The sequence below is a fragment of the Colossoma macropomum genome, unplaced genomic scaffold (assembly GCF_904425465.1).
Source record: "Colossoma macropomum unplaced genomic scaffold, Colossoma_macropomum, whole genome shotgun sequence".
Classification (NCBI taxonomy): domain Eukaryota; kingdom Metazoa; phylum Chordata; class Actinopteri; order Characiformes; family Serrasalmidae; genus Colossoma; species Colossoma macropomum.
In genome coordinates this window covers 25114469-25130149 of record NW_023494806.1, presented here as the reverse complement: position 1 = coordinate 25130149, position 15681 = coordinate 25114469, and the positions used below count along the sequence as shown (strand labels likewise).

Genomic DNA, 15681 nt, shown 5'->3' with positions numbered 1-15681 from the left:
ATTGAATATAAAAGATCTAATGGTCTTTTAGACTATTCAGTGTGTGCGTGTGTCTGCATCAATTCAAGGCTGAAACAGACTAATCTGTCACTTTTTTTAACTTACTGCAAACCATCATTTAGTAATCTCTTTTACTAGATAACTTTGGGAGCTGAATATGCAGCTCTATTGAAATAGAGTTTAAAATAGAGATCAAAACAGTTCCTATTTCTAGGCATATTCTTTTCCACATATGGGTACACACATGATATACCTCTCTCTCTATTTTTCTCTCTCTCTCTCGCTCACACACACACACACTAACACCCATGCACAAAGTAAGTGCTTCTTTCCAAGAGCACCAATTTTCATGGGATTTTCAGCACATGTTTGAAATGTATCAGTTTTGCCACTGGGTAGGCACATATGGAATGTGTGAAGCTTCAAATGAATCCTTGCCAACACGTGAAGGAAACTGCTTTCTTACAGAACATTTGCATTGCATGTATTGAACGCCCCTTGCTAGGTTTGAATGCAAGTCGACTAGATGTGCTATTCAAGCAGGCGTTCTAAACTAAATCTGTCAACTAAGTAGTGCAAAAGTAAATATACCCTTAGCATGTTTAGCTTTAATTCAGATGACTACCAAACAGAGCTAAGTGTTTTGGGGTTTGTTGTGCTTAGCCTGCACTTTTTGAGAAGCTTAGCACAGAGTATGTGAATGGCGGAAGTAAGGTCAATGTACAAACTGCCCTCAGACAGTATTTCCTGTTTCACAACAATTCAATGGACAATAAAGCTGCACAATATAGATAAATTACCACATTGGGATTATACTGATACTTGCAAATGGCCTGTCTGAGCTCCGCCCACAAACTTCTGTAGCAACAGTTGCCAGGTTGGCCATAATTTATGAAACATTAATAACAATTGCTTTCAACCAAATGAATTCAGGTCTGAGTTTAGATTCACTACATAATGCCAAGTTTCCAGTGTAAAATGCTATAATAGAGAGCTGCACTGTTGTTGTAGCTATTTGAAACCAAGCAGGTTGGAAACATCAATTAATTAGCCACCATGCTAACATTAAACAGCAAAAAAATACACCAAATGTATCCAAATTGTGTGACTTTTCGCAAGCAAACAAAATAAGTGTCTTTTGTAGGGCTGTTCGTTTCCAGAAATTTTTGACTAGACTCTAAATCCGATTCCAAGAGTCAATTCCACACAATTATTTTGATTCCGAACGACAAGACACAGAGAAAAACATCTGCCAAAAAAAAGATTACAACTTTAATTATATTTGATCTTAAAAAAGGAAACGCGGAGAGCTAACGCTAGCTAAATAATCTTAGTTGAATGATGAGGGCTAGCTAAATTGTACCCGATTCTCCTCTGACGACTCCTTCAGGTGAGTAGATGTATTTCGGCACCGGTTTTGCATTTTACTTTGTTTCCCACTTCTCCAAAGTAAACTGCAACTGGACTAGACTGTTTATGCTGTGACAGCAGAATATCTCATATCATACTCTGTGTGCATGTGGATGCAGGCAAACTTGAACGTCATGGTATGGATTTAAGTGCAAAGCTTTGGAGTCGACTCTCGATTCCTGAAAGCCTGGAAGTGGGGAATCGATTCCTTTTGGGATCAACTCCCACCCCTTGTTTTGTAAAACTCCTAGTTTTCTAAAATAATGAATTGTGTGCTATAATGTCTCATTAAATTGAACAGTTCTGTAAGTTGAAAGAGTTGAAAGAACGCCTTACTATATATTAAATTGTTTTTTCTCAAGTTATTTTCTTTGTTGGATCACATGAATGTGATCCAACAAAGACATCCACATCCACAGAAACTCCCTTGAAACTTGTAGGGTTGTTCAGGATGCTCAGAACACATTGATACAACGGTTCGTTTACATACTGCCAATACCACAATACTAATTACTTATCGATATATTGTGGAGCCATATTGGAGAGACTAAAAAAAGTGCAACACTGGTTGACAGCCACCAAAGTCATCTCTAAGACACCAAATTAAGAAAAATTCAGAGATGCTTACACTTTCTATATTCCCATAACATCTGTTTTTTTTTGTTTTGTTTTGTGTTGCAGTACTTCAGCTGACTGCTGTTGCTCAAGTATATCTGAATATGAATAGATATAGTAATGCAAGGCTTAAACTTAAGGGCCAAGCTTTAACTCAACAGTAGTTACTGGAGTCCAGTTTGAGCAAATAAGAATAGAGAAGGCTTACCTTAAGTCGGTCTGTCTTGGCAAAAATCTTTTCTTTCCGCTGAAATATGGTTCAAAGTCTTCAAACTGTAGTCTGTGGGAGTAGTCTATATACCCAGATATTTCCTGTCCACGAGAATTGCGGTCCCTTACGAAAATGATGGACTGCAAAGAAAAACAGCAGGGCATGCTGTATAAATAATCTTTAATATGCTATCTTTAGAAAATGGAGAAAAGAGTGATATATAAAACATTACACCTATGGTTATGGGAGGTATCCATTAGAAATGCACCCACACTGAAACCATATGATTGTATGAACTATATGAAGAATCAGACTGATAAAAGTATTGAAAGTATGACTGAGAGTCTGATTCGAGTGACAGAAACAAATGAAACAAACTTTAATTCATACAAAACATTTTTCTTGTTTCTGTAAATGGCTTAGTGTCGATTTATCAATCCAGTACACAGATACTATAATACAGATGCTAATTGCAAAAATATTTAACAACTGTTATCTATTGTCTGAAATGGTTATTTAAAAAAAAATCATGAGATTAAAGATTATAAATTCAGATGGTTCAGGTGGAGAGTACAAATTTCAAGAGAAAAAAAACACTGCTCAGATGACAACCATGAGATAGCCATTCTGATGCCAAAGATATCCCCTTCACAATAGAGGGCGGCTCAAGACAGAATACACATTTAGCTGTTTGGAGAACATTCAGTGGTTATTTTGTCTGGATGATAATGATGAAAGAATGACCTACAACAACGTCTGCTGTGAAGAGGAGCTTTGTTTTGGCTTGCGTGTTTACTTCAGAGTGAGGGAGTCACACTTCTCCTGTGAAACCTTCCCCTTGTCTCTTTTTTTCTCCCCCCAACTACAGTCATTGATATCACATTTGTATTTCTGTCAGAACTCCGGCCATCTGTGGATTGCCTTACATGTGCGGGATAAAAGTGAGATAACTAGTGCTGCAGACTTAAAAAGGAAGGGCGCTCCTCTTTATATACTTTAAACAGATGCTATCGGGTTCGCAGCTGGCCAGGGGCCGAGCCATCTACCTTATCTGTGGCTTCTGTGCTCCCCCGTCATCCTTGAAAAGAAATCATCAGACGGGGGCTAAGAAATACAGTGGGAAGAGCGAGGCGCGCAGATCGTCTTTCGATCGCAGAAAAGGGAATCAAAACCCCTCCAGCCCACAGCTACACCATGGTGGAAAGCTTACCTTCGCCCTCATAACTCATGAGTCAAAGCAATAAAAAGCACGGCTCAATGGAACTGCATGGTTCCGTCAAGTAGTTTTGGAGAACAGGTGTTCTCCTCTCAGAAGGACTTGGCTGCATCTTACTATTAGCTAAAGTAAACTTTTGGGAGTAAATTACCTTGAATCAGGATGATCCACAATTCTTTTTTTAACCTTTTAAACTGCCTCTATATTTATAAGTCATAACTATCTAACTTGCATTTAGTTTCATAATAGTTACTAAATAATTTGCAGAAATTACTGAATAAGATTGAGCCCTATTTTTTCCTTAAGGGAATGGAAACGCATCGATAAAACCTAAAAATCAAGTTGAGCCTGCTGTCAAGTTCTAAGTTGCATCGCATTACATTGAGAGAGAGTACACAGGTCCACAACTAATCAGAAGTGGACACTTACTATTATATTTTCTCAGTTACACTAAAATAAAATAATGGATGAATTTGCACTTTAAGTATTTTCAAATTATAATACTTTTACTTATGCTCAAGTATACTGAAGAAAACTACTTTATTTAGTCACATTGTTGTCATTCACATTTATTCCTTTTTTTGGCTTTAACCTCTTTGTAGACCCCTAGAGGCCATTCCGCTGGCAGAATGAAAATCAACTCATACTTTTAATTATGGAAGCATCAAGATATTTTTTTTGTAGTATGAGTACGTTTTAAGCATTCGCCAGTACTGAGTCCGATACCCCAATGAATTACTTATTTAGAATAAATGAGTTCGTGTACAAGAGTGCAATGTACCTTAACTGTTAATTTTTTTAAAATCTAGCTGATTTTAAATGAAGTGCATTAGCTAGCTATGCTACATTAGTTACCTTAGATCGTGTAGTGTTGCAGTGAAAATGGAGAAGAGTGGACTCCGTTCTACATCAGAAAAGTGCTTGTGCACAGTTCTAAGAAAAGTATTTCATAGTTTTGTTCTCATGCTCCTCATCTGTCTCAGGAAATCACATCCAAAGCTAGTCTGAGGAGCTCACGTTTTGTATTGTTAAAGTTTTTTTGGCTGGTTGAGTTGTAGTTGAATGTCCTCTAAAGCCAGACATACACTGTGATTTTAGAAATACTGTTCTTTGGTGACTCATAATGTGCAAAAATGCACAACCCATGCTATGTGAAACACAGCAGTCAGCTCTACAGAATTGTCTACAGACAATTTCAAATAAAGCTGTTTCATTTAAAATAAAATGCTGCACACCTGAGTACTGAGCAAAAGCTGAGGCACTGAGCAGCAGCAGCGTCGCTAACTACTAAAACCAGGTCATGTACATGGTTTTATGATACAGTCTCTCTATAGCCTATTTTACACAGACAGTTTTAAAAAATCAATGTATTAAAGTTTATCCCTCACTATTTTTTGCCTCTGTTTTGCTAGCCTACATTGCTAGCTTGCTGTACCATTCCGCAGTGCAAATGCTGTATGTATAAATATGTTGCTCAAAGTTGAGCAAAGAATGGTTTCAGTGACTGCTGAAAATCCTTTATTTTTCTAAATGCAACTTTTAGCAGTCACTGAATAGGCCACAGACATGTGCTTAAATCTCTAAGCACTGGCTGCATTATGTACATTCTTACAGGGGAAATGTTAGCAACATACTAACATCAAGCATGTACCAAAGTACGTTTTTCCAAAAATGCACAACAACTTTCTGATATCTTCCATGTTTCTGACTACAAAGCACTTCAATGCAAAGTCTTTGTAATTATGACACCGTAATTAGAAATAGGGCCATCAGACGAGCATGAAGGCAGTTTATATATCTTTGTCCTAATGAGTCCACAAATGAGAAACAGGTGAAGGTAATGATGAGGAGGAGGTGTTGGGGCGGAGTTGGAATGGGAGTGGTTAGTCAGCCGGTGAAACTAAGCACTGATGGACTGAGAGTGAGGGAACCAAATCCGAGGACCTTCGCTTCAAAAACTTGGGCACAGGGATGTTTACCTCTTGTGAATTTGAGAATTATATGGACACTTCTGAAGAATTATAATGTAGACTACAGGAACCAACATGTACTTGGCAAGAGTGGAGGGCGTTGTTTTTGTAAAAGCACTGTAGCATTACAAGCGATCAACCATTCAATAGTTATTGCACTAAAAACCTTTAAAGAAAGGTAGAAGAGGTTGGCTTGTGTGACATCAGCAAGCATTAACCTGTAGTGGGAATGGAAGAGTCAGAAAAGTACTGGCGGAAAGGCCGAGGGGGCCCACTGCAGAATAGGCTCACTGGGCTTCTAGAATCTCAATTGTGTCCTGACAGTTGGAATTAAAATTTGCATGAATATAAGTTTGATTCCTGGCTAAAAATATTGATTCCTGGCTAAAAATATATTTACATACACCTTACATACAGCTCTATCACAGATATCAAGGACTACTTTGTTTTGTAAATATCTAATCACAATGGATGCAAAAGGTGGCTTGCAGCCTTTGTTGTTGATAAAGCACCACTGAATACAATGGCACGAAAAGGTAAATGACTGAAAAGCTTTTATCACACGACTGCACGGTTCACAAGGGCATTTCACTGCGGTAGTATTTTCCACTGAAGCGTTTTTATCTGTGAAGCAAGTGACAGGATGGTACAGTGGCAGGACCCTCTTTCACAGGAACGTTCAGGCCCGCTGGTTAACCCCCCCAATACTCCCCACCCACCCAAACCTCACCCTCCTAAACCTCACCCTGGGAACAATCCTGCACTGTCAGGGAGGCTTGCGCAGGTGTCTGAGGGTGTCAGCTGGCCTCTGTTTATTATTGGTGGGTTGTGCTTTAGGAGGAATCCCGGGCCATCACTAACAACTGTGTAAATTTGTTGGGGTAATGAAAACATGGCCTGGATGACAGGAATGTTTGAGGGCCTAGTCCTTTTTCTGGCAGGCTTACTCTTGTGTCTCTTTAGGTGTTCTTCAGGGGTTGGGGGGTGGGAAGTGGTGGGGGGGTTGCTTATTTGACTTGGAAGTGACTTCACAGTAGGGCTTGTGTAATAGATGCAGCGGTGGAAACCAGATGTGCTGAGGTGCGCTGCTTCTGTTGGGATCTACCAGATTTACACTTGCTTGGGATGACTTGTACAAACCTTGAGTACTAAGTGGAGCTAGGTGAACCCAACTCAGTCTCAGAATTTCAGACAAATTCTCTCATGGTGGGATGATAATAGTGACAACACAGTCCTTTCTATGTAAGAGTACTTAAGCACCCATTTCCTACATTTTTGTATTTTAATTTTTTTCTTGGGGTCCACTTATAACACTTGTGTGGTTTTATGTGCCAAATATGGTCATAATTCATTAATACATGATCAACGTCTCTTTATCGTTTAGAATTAAACAAACTATTTTTTTAAGGCTGATATTTGTAAGTGGTCTGTTCTCATTGCTGTCCTGTATTGTGCCTCATTCAAAAAAGCACACTTTTAAAGTTAACCCGATATCAAAATTGACCTTTTTTTTATCTTGTATGTGTTTCACTTGGAAATATGTCACAGTATAAAAAGAAAATGCTTTGTGATTCTGATTCACATTGGCTTTCTACACAATTTTAGGCAAATATGTGATGATTTATGTGCACACTTGCACGATGCTAGCCAGTATGCATAAGCTTCCATTACTTGTTAGCCACACAGATCCAGTAAAAAAGCTAAAGTAGCAGTTTTCAGACACTAAACGTCTTAGGTGATTAGAGATGTTTATAAGTCGCTTCATGCAAATGGAGTCTTGAATCCTCAGTAGAGAATTTTAGTTTAGTCTTATTATTATCTGCAAGAATTGCATTGTGAAAAAGAACCCCCCACACAAAGGTTAGGAGGAACAGCATTGCAGTAATGACTGTGCATGACTATAGCAGAACTTACTGACAAATTCACACACCTAAGGTTGGAAATGAAACATTTACTGGCTTCTGGTCGGCAGTTCTGATTTAACTGGTTTTGTTCGTGTTTCTCAGGCTGAAATTTCATGAGTCTTACGTCTCGAGTCCAAGTTGAGTCACGAGTCAGTCAAGGGAAGGGTGAGTCTGAGTCGAGTTGCAAGTCAGTCAACATGCGACTCCAGAACGACTTACATCCAAGTTGCTGACTTGAATCTGAACGTCTGGTGACCAGCTACATTTAGATTAAGAGAAAAACTGTACATTGTTTTTTGGTCAAACTTTTGCTTTAATGTTTAAAACTTCTGAACATATTGTCAGCCTATTCCAATCAGTTACCTAATCATAATCAGTCATGGGCAGAGTGCAAAAATTAAAAAATGAACAAACAAATTAGACTAAGGTACTGAACAGATTTTCAACATGTTGTAAGCAGATTTCTGCAAGTTAAAAATGATGCTGAGTCATTATTTTGCAAAGCTCTAATCTCTTAATTTTTAAAGGACAACATATCCACCAATGTACCATTTACCCCTCATTACAAACAGGCACTGGGTCTAGATAATGCTCTGGTTCAAAGGGCCACATTTGTCTGACTGAACTGAAGTATTGCTCTTCTGATATCCTAGTCTCATGGGACAGAAGGAATCTTGTAATGAGAATACACGCCTGGGGACAACACGTTAAACTTTTACCTAAACTGTCATGTAATGGTAACTGTTTTTCCCTTGCAAGGGTAATGTTTGTTTTTACTGCATGTAATGTGTTCTCCACACACGCGTCACACATCTACATGCTTCAGATGTTTCTTGGGGGACTTTTCAACCATGCTTATTTGGATTACGTCCATGGACTAACGACAGGCTTGTTGTCTGTTGGGCAATTTTGACAAATGCACCATTGCCCCTACTTTGAGCTCCACCAGGTTTCAAAATTTTACATTCGGTTTGTTCCCACCCTAATAAGTCCACATTTCTCATGGTTGTCCTCAAACATTCCCATTACGACATTACATCCGGCCCCATGAGACTACATATATCTTAGACACATATTGTAATTTTATAACAGTAAACGATTGCTTAAATCACCCGTCATCCATTAAAAGCAAAAAAAAGAGAAGAAAAAAAGAGAACTGGCAAAAAATTCGAATGTACTCAATCTTCTCTTTATGTCAAATGTGATCGACTAGCCGAGCCATGTCTGGTGCATACTTTATTTTTGCACTGGTGCTGTAAGGCTAATGTGGCTAACAAGTACTGGAAGCTTATATTGCACCAATTAGCATGATACAAATTGCATGCATGAATCACACACTTTGCTTCTCACTAAAATTGCTGGTGTTTTAGCTATGTCACATACTTTTGGTGGACTATTTTTGCATTTCAAAAAAACGATAAAACAAGTGAATTATTTGAAACCATATCAAATCTCTTTTACATGGCAAAACTGACTGCACAAATTGTGATACTGGGCACTGCTAATGGTTTTATACAGGTAGGGAATAATTTATTGCAGTAGGTTACACTCTTGTGTATATATAATTACTGCTTTGGTAGTAAAAGATTCTACATTTTATCCAGAAATAGAAAAAAGAAAGAAAAAAAAATTACCAACAATTTATCCAAGTAATTAAACTAAATTTAAGCTAAGTTAAGCTAAAATTCTCATTACTGCAAGGTGTCCAGATCTATTAAGGTAAGTTATGGTGCAGTTTAAATGGTTTAAAATTAAAATATAAAAAACACCTTGCATGTAGTTGTTCCACTACAGGTTTGTCATATCAAAGAATTAAAGATTAACTGAATAGTCATACACAATAATGAACAAAGTGGAGGAAAATATGTTTTCATCCTCCTTGAACACTGTTAATGCCAACACAGAATAAGATAAAGAGTGATTTTTGTCTTCTAGTCAGACTCTATACACAACAGTACTGATTCCCATTGTAGATATGTTGTTTCCGTATTTAAAAATGTTAAATTATTATAAAAATGTCTCTCATTCTCTGCCAAACCATTCTCATCAACTGCTACAATTTAAGGCCAGTTGTAGTTGTGAGAATTTTTAATTATACAAATGCTTGTTTAAGGTAAACATTGCCTTACAGCCACTGGTATTTTGGTTAATTGCAGACAGAGCAAAATTGTCTCTACTTGGAAGTCAACCTGAAATCAAAATGACCCCTTTTTTATCTTCTTTTTTCATGTTTTTGGTCATAATAAGCACATATCATACCATTTAAATGGCAAAATTCATAACTGTAATGACCTTTGCTCACCTCTAAAGGTCTTCTGATTTTTTGATTACTCTGAGATAGCTCTGAGGTCCTCCCCGATAGCATGTTTAACTGAGAAATCATAATAGGAAGGAAGTTACATTATGATTTTCAATTCATGTTGACTTTAATTACCACTGATGGTGGATTAAATGGCTGTATTAATTGGTTTGATGAGATTTAAATGTAGAATAATAATGAAATTCTCATTACAGCACAGTTTATCATCAATAGCATAATGATAAAATTTTTAATTTATTTAAGTCTTAAAGTGTCTTTTAACTCATGACTCTTCATGCTAATATTTATCAACAGACATACATGTTTTTAGAAGTACATTAATTTATTCCAGTTTAAAAATCTCAAAAAATAGCTTTGTAATTTTTAATCAAAACTGATGTATATCAACATAACATTGTAGTACCTCAAGTAATTGGTTTCAGTCTTAACCAGATTTTAATATTTTAAATAGGCAGTGTTTAAAATGCCAGGCCATATTTTAATTGTGTTGTAGAAATGAGAATTTGATGTCCATAAAATATGGAAAATTGTCAAAGAAAAGAAATTTAATTCTTTATTAGAAATTACATTAAAGTGGGAAAGAGCTTGGATTCCATCCTATGTGGGATTGGACAAGGTCTATCCTGACTATTACCTCAAAGAACCTAGCTTATCAATTAATTAATTTTAAATGTATATACAGGGATTTACTCCACACCATACTTATTGCACTGTCAGCAGCACTGGTTCTGTCTCATGTTTTGGGATCTACATTGTCTGATATGCTTGAAATTCCTCTTGACAAAAATCCTTGTCTCTGTTTAATAAATGATGATAGCTTTTTCATCTTCACATTAGCTCAAAAACCATAGATCTTTGCTGGTCTAACCACTGCAAAAAAGACTTTTATACATAATTGGTTCAATCCACATATACAACTGTTGCGACAATGGCTATTATTCTATGATACTGTTTCTCCTGAACAGACCTACTGCAATGATAGATAAAGCTAAATAAACTACAGTATCAGTGTGGGATGCGACTGCATCAGCTCTTGAAGATGTAATATTAACCCACCTATTTCTCAACTGGTGTGACAGTGACTTTATTAGTACTTTTCTTGACTGTACTTATTCAGATTTGTCTGCATTAGACATACATGTAAGCTATGTAACTTATTTCTTTGTTAAAACTGATAAAAAAATATCACAGAAATGTCTGACAATAGAGTAATTTCAGACTTCATCAATAAGTTGTAAGAAATCAATAAATCAACCTTTTATGTCAAGTCTGATCCAAATGGAATATTTTTTGAGAATGATCTATATTTTAATATATTGAGAACCTCTGGTTCTGTGTATATTGACAATGACAAATCACTTATATATAGTTTTATATGTGCTCAGATCTTGAACATGTGGCTTTAGCTCTTACGTCTGTAATTATAGTGCATTGTTGATAGTCCTCTTGCAGTTTACAGCCAGTGCTGCCGTCTGTGCTGGATACAACTTCTTGCAGAACTACTAGAGCAAATGAATCAAATCTGGCAGTGTTCTACATCTGATTTTAATGGCTTTGACAGACTTGATTTTCTGTGCATATGTGTGCAGTATGGATGAAAATAATCAAAAGATGCTGCTTCCTTTTGCTTATAATCACAGGGTGTGTCCCGAGACAGATGTCTTGGCACGAGGAAGAAAAAATAAAAAGTACAACTTAGCTCTACCAAAAGACTGCTCGCTCGGCCCGGGTGGTTAGCCATTTAAATCTGTATTTACTTTGTGCACTTCTTAGCATTGTGTGATCAAATGCCACTTAAAAATAGTCTGAAACACTTTAAAAGAAAAAAAATGCACACAGAGAGTAAACGAAACAAGACCTGTTACCGTTGGACACCAAATTTGAAGCAGGTGGTGGGGCTGTGGTTGGACTTTTTTTCATGTCTTTTTTTTTTTAAACAGAAACGGGATTGTGTCATGCTATGTGGTCGCAAGTAACGCAGAATGTGTTTCAAAAATGCAAAAAAAATAGAGAGAGACAGAAGAGGAAAGCGCAAAGTTGTTTATAAGTAAGCGGAAGGAGATAGGGGATTTAAGCACTTGTTTACCCATATGTTTGGATTCTCTGTTCATGGGTTGTTTGTGCGTGAAAACAAACAGGGCTTGGGCAGGTGTGCTCTGATCCCTTGACCAAACGTCCAGTCTTCCAGTTCCACCCTGAGCTTTGAGACGGGAGACAACAACTGTGGCCGTAGTGTTGGTCAATCAATCTGCCATACGGCACAGAGTGGTGCTTTGGCCCCTGTTCTTCACAGAAGTTGCCAGCAGAGCCCAAACCACAAAATAAGTGGTTTTGCGAGCCCACATACATCAAATTAAAAGGCTCTCCGAATTAGAAATGCTATCCTTTTTTTTTCTTCATTTCTCATTTCTCCTTTTTTCTGAAAGGTTTAAAAACATACCCCAAGTTCTCTGTACCTTCGTTTTCCTTAGATTGCTTCTGGGTAATGTCTCTGTCTCGCAGTGCAATCAGGAAGACATAAAGACAGTCTCATAAAAACCTCTGTGTGGCTAACAGATCTTAAAACCACAGTGTGCAAAGGAAAGAGCTGTTCCACGTTTTGCCATATGGAAATAATGTAAAGAAACAAAGTCTCTACATCTTATTACATGCCCGGATCCTCAAAAATTCATGAATTGGAAACATCGCTACCTGTTTGATTTGTGTGCTGTTGATAGGTGTCCACAAAAAGCCAATAGCTACTCATTCTTTATGAGTAATAAACAGAGAGTGTTGTGGGGCCCCATGTGGTGGGTGTCCTGTGGGACCTCCACACCTCTGGACCATCTGCTGTTTTCTCAGCCGGTAGAGTAGGGCAGAGGAAGAGTGCCCAGGCAACTTTGGCCTCTTAGTCTTGGTTGAGACACTCAGGCCTGCAGAACAGAACACTCCATAGAGATGAATGGGACGTTCCTGTACCAAATGCACACTGAGAAATAAATCGCTCTTAATGTTGCGCTACAAATATTAGCGGTATACTGTTGGCCATGTGGTTTGTCAACACTGGCTTAGGAGTGAACCTAACACAGGAGATGCAGCTGAGTGTAGTGTAAAGGTATCTCTCCCTTCAAGCTACAAATGTAATAATGTTTACACAATGTTAATTGTCTCAGCTGAAACTTTTACAGTTTTTTTTTTTTACAGTACTATATATAGGGTTCTTTCATTAGTGAAATTAATCACAGACAATGAAACAAATGCTGCATACACAAGTCACTTTCTACGGCATGTCATTAAAAAAACTACCATGTTCTCTTTTAATGTATAACTTTGTAGCCAGACTAGGGATGTGCACAGGTACTCAAGTATTCAGTTACCCATGCCAGGTGTCAGTATTTAAATACTGAAAGTGCTGTTCATGTATTCATTAAACTACATTATGGAAAATCAGAGAAGAAATATACAAGGCCAACAAGCCAGTGAAAACTGTTAAGTTTAACTGCCAGGGATTGTTAAGGGTGTGATTGAAAAAGTAGAGGTAGGTCGTAGGTGCTTGAAATTTGCAACAAGAACAGTGTCAATTTAAAGTTGTAATGATAAACAGGCAAATGTTAATTGTCTGTAACCACAGCACGCTTTGTATCTGCAACCCAGCAGCAGAAACAGCACCTCTTATCCAGTGTGCAGTAGTATTTTCCTGGCTGCGGTAGTCTTTCTATGCTCCTTTCTTTGGAGTAAACAGATAAGAAACTCTGACCAAATTGTATGACGCATTCTCTGCACTGTTCTTTGGTGGAATCTCATGGTCCTTCAACATGAGAATGAATAACGTTAGTAAGAAACTAATTTGCATATTAAAAATCATAATTTAAGTATTCATTTTTTATACTGTCTATTTATTTATACTGACTATTTGAATATTTAAAAATTCGGACCCATCCCTAGTAGTGCCACTAATACTCTAGCTGGTGTTAACAGTAATGAAAAGCAATTTAAAAAAAATATTTCCCTGGTGTCAGTGTTACATTGACAAATTAAGATGCTGGCAGGTCATCCACTCAGGATGAAAAAACCTGTGTAGAGGCCCACAAGTCATTATCATTTAACACTGCACTTGTCAGATCTAGTGTTAGTGTTAGCTCAGCAGGTTCTGAAACAGCTTCCATTCTTCAAAATGTCTCTGGCATGAAAACCTACCGATTTAATCTTGCTACTGAGCTTTTAGCCTACTAACACCAGTGCACGAGTTTACCCTGTTCGTGTATTATGAGTAAAAACTATGATACGTCAGCCTTTTATCCTGAATAGTCTTTCATTAAATATTATGCATATTTGAATATCAAAATAAGTTGGAATGCACACCAGACATCATCCACGGGATATTCCACAAGAGAATTCCTCAGATTTTAATGGAATGAAGGAACAGCATTGCTTCTATCTGTCTGACAGAATGCATTTATATGGCCAGGTGTAAATTAAATCTTATCTAGACATTGAATGCATGAAATGACAAGTGTAAATAGACTCTTGAATGACTGAACCAACTTGCAGAACAGTAATGGATTTTCTGATTCTATAGAACCCTGTAAGCCTTCACTGTCATTACCATTCAACATCCTACACTCCCTACCATTAAGCAAATAATTTTTGTTTGGAGAGCCTCACACAATCATATAGCAAAACATGCTAAAGCAGAGACTTTGCATGCTAATTTTTCAACATTTGTACTGAACTCAAAACAGCCACTGAAAACGTGCTATCTCCCATGCGTTTCTTGAGGGAGGCACTTGTCTGCTATTTACAGAAGCAATATGGTACTTTGGCAGGTGGGGAATTTCAGAGCAAGTGAAACTGATTCTCATGTTTAGCTAAGAGATCTGCAAAGCTGCAGAAAAGCAGGATATCTTCTGCCAGAAGAAGAAAAAAGCATGTCTTGAAATAGACATATGACTGAATTATATCAAGAATTACAGGTTGAAAAACTAAGTAGTGGAGTTTGGCACCAGTGACAAAAACGCAAATCAGTCAAGCTTAAGTCTCTGTTTGAGATTTCCGACACCGATGTGACTAAACACAGATGCAGCTTTCCCCTCTAGCACTGCTACTACAACCATTTTCCACATACTTTTGGCTTCCAAATTACTTATGGGAAAGAAGATTTAAGTTTAGCTCGAACATGTGCAGAGTAGCACAGCCCTTGGGGGACAAAGGGACTTCCATATTTGAGAATCTGCTATAGACCTTTCCAAAGAATGACATCCATGGATTATGGGCTCATCCATTTTACCAGACACCTCCCCCTGCCCCCCAAGTCATAACATTTTATGTTTCTTACTTATTGTGGACTTCTACACAACACTGAGAAGACAAATTCAGCAATGTTTCGAAGAAAGACAAAGTTTGCCAGATGTTGACATCTACAACAGAACAAGCCATAAGCTGTTTCATCATGTCTTCTAAGTTTGCCACCTTGTGTGTACACAGTTCCATATCTACACCTCCAGTTTTTCCTCTATGGCTTTGTGTTTCTGTTCACAAAAGCTCAAAAGCTTGCAAAAGCACTCCTGACCACAGTGTTTAACATTACACACCCTATTATGACAGGGCATCGCAACTTTTCCGGAATCAAGCAGGCTTTCTTATGTGAACCTGGCTTCTTTTTGCAGGCTAATGAAGAATTCTCTTTTGGCTAGGGAAGGAAACGACATTGTTTGCAAAGCCTGTCTTTATTAAAAAAAACCACCACCTGCACAAGAGAGTACAAGCAAAACAAAGTTGAGGTTAACCAGGGGTGACTAGAAACATGCAAAACTGCTCTATGCCAAAGCTTGAAAAAAAAACTAAGTTTGGCTTCTTCAATGTTAAAAAAGAAGAGTGATAGCCCATGAATTATAATTCTTCCACGTGGGTGTGCAAAGGTGAAGACCGCAAGCAGTCATCGGTACAAATCATTTAACCCCTCAAACTCTAGGCTTATTGCTCAGTTATTAATCTTAAGACTTACTATTCAGTGAGTACTACAAAGTGTTCAATAACTACTGCAAACCTAACATGTA

At 37.6% G+C, this 15681-nt stretch overlaps 1 protein-coding gene across 1 annotated transcript in view; it reads right to left on the bottom strand.

The window, feature by feature from the left end:
• Nucleotides 1–15681, bottom strand: part of cfap299 (cilia and flagella associated protein 299) — a 116107-nt gene that overhangs the window by 16144 nt on the left and 84282 nt on the right. Inside the window, exon 5 of the mRNA XM_036598259.1 lies at nucleotides 2234–2376. Within this exon, the coding sequence (XP_036454152.1) occupies nucleotides 2234–2376 (143 nt within the window). The remainder of the gene's footprint in view (nucleotides 1–2233; nucleotides 2377–15681) is intronic.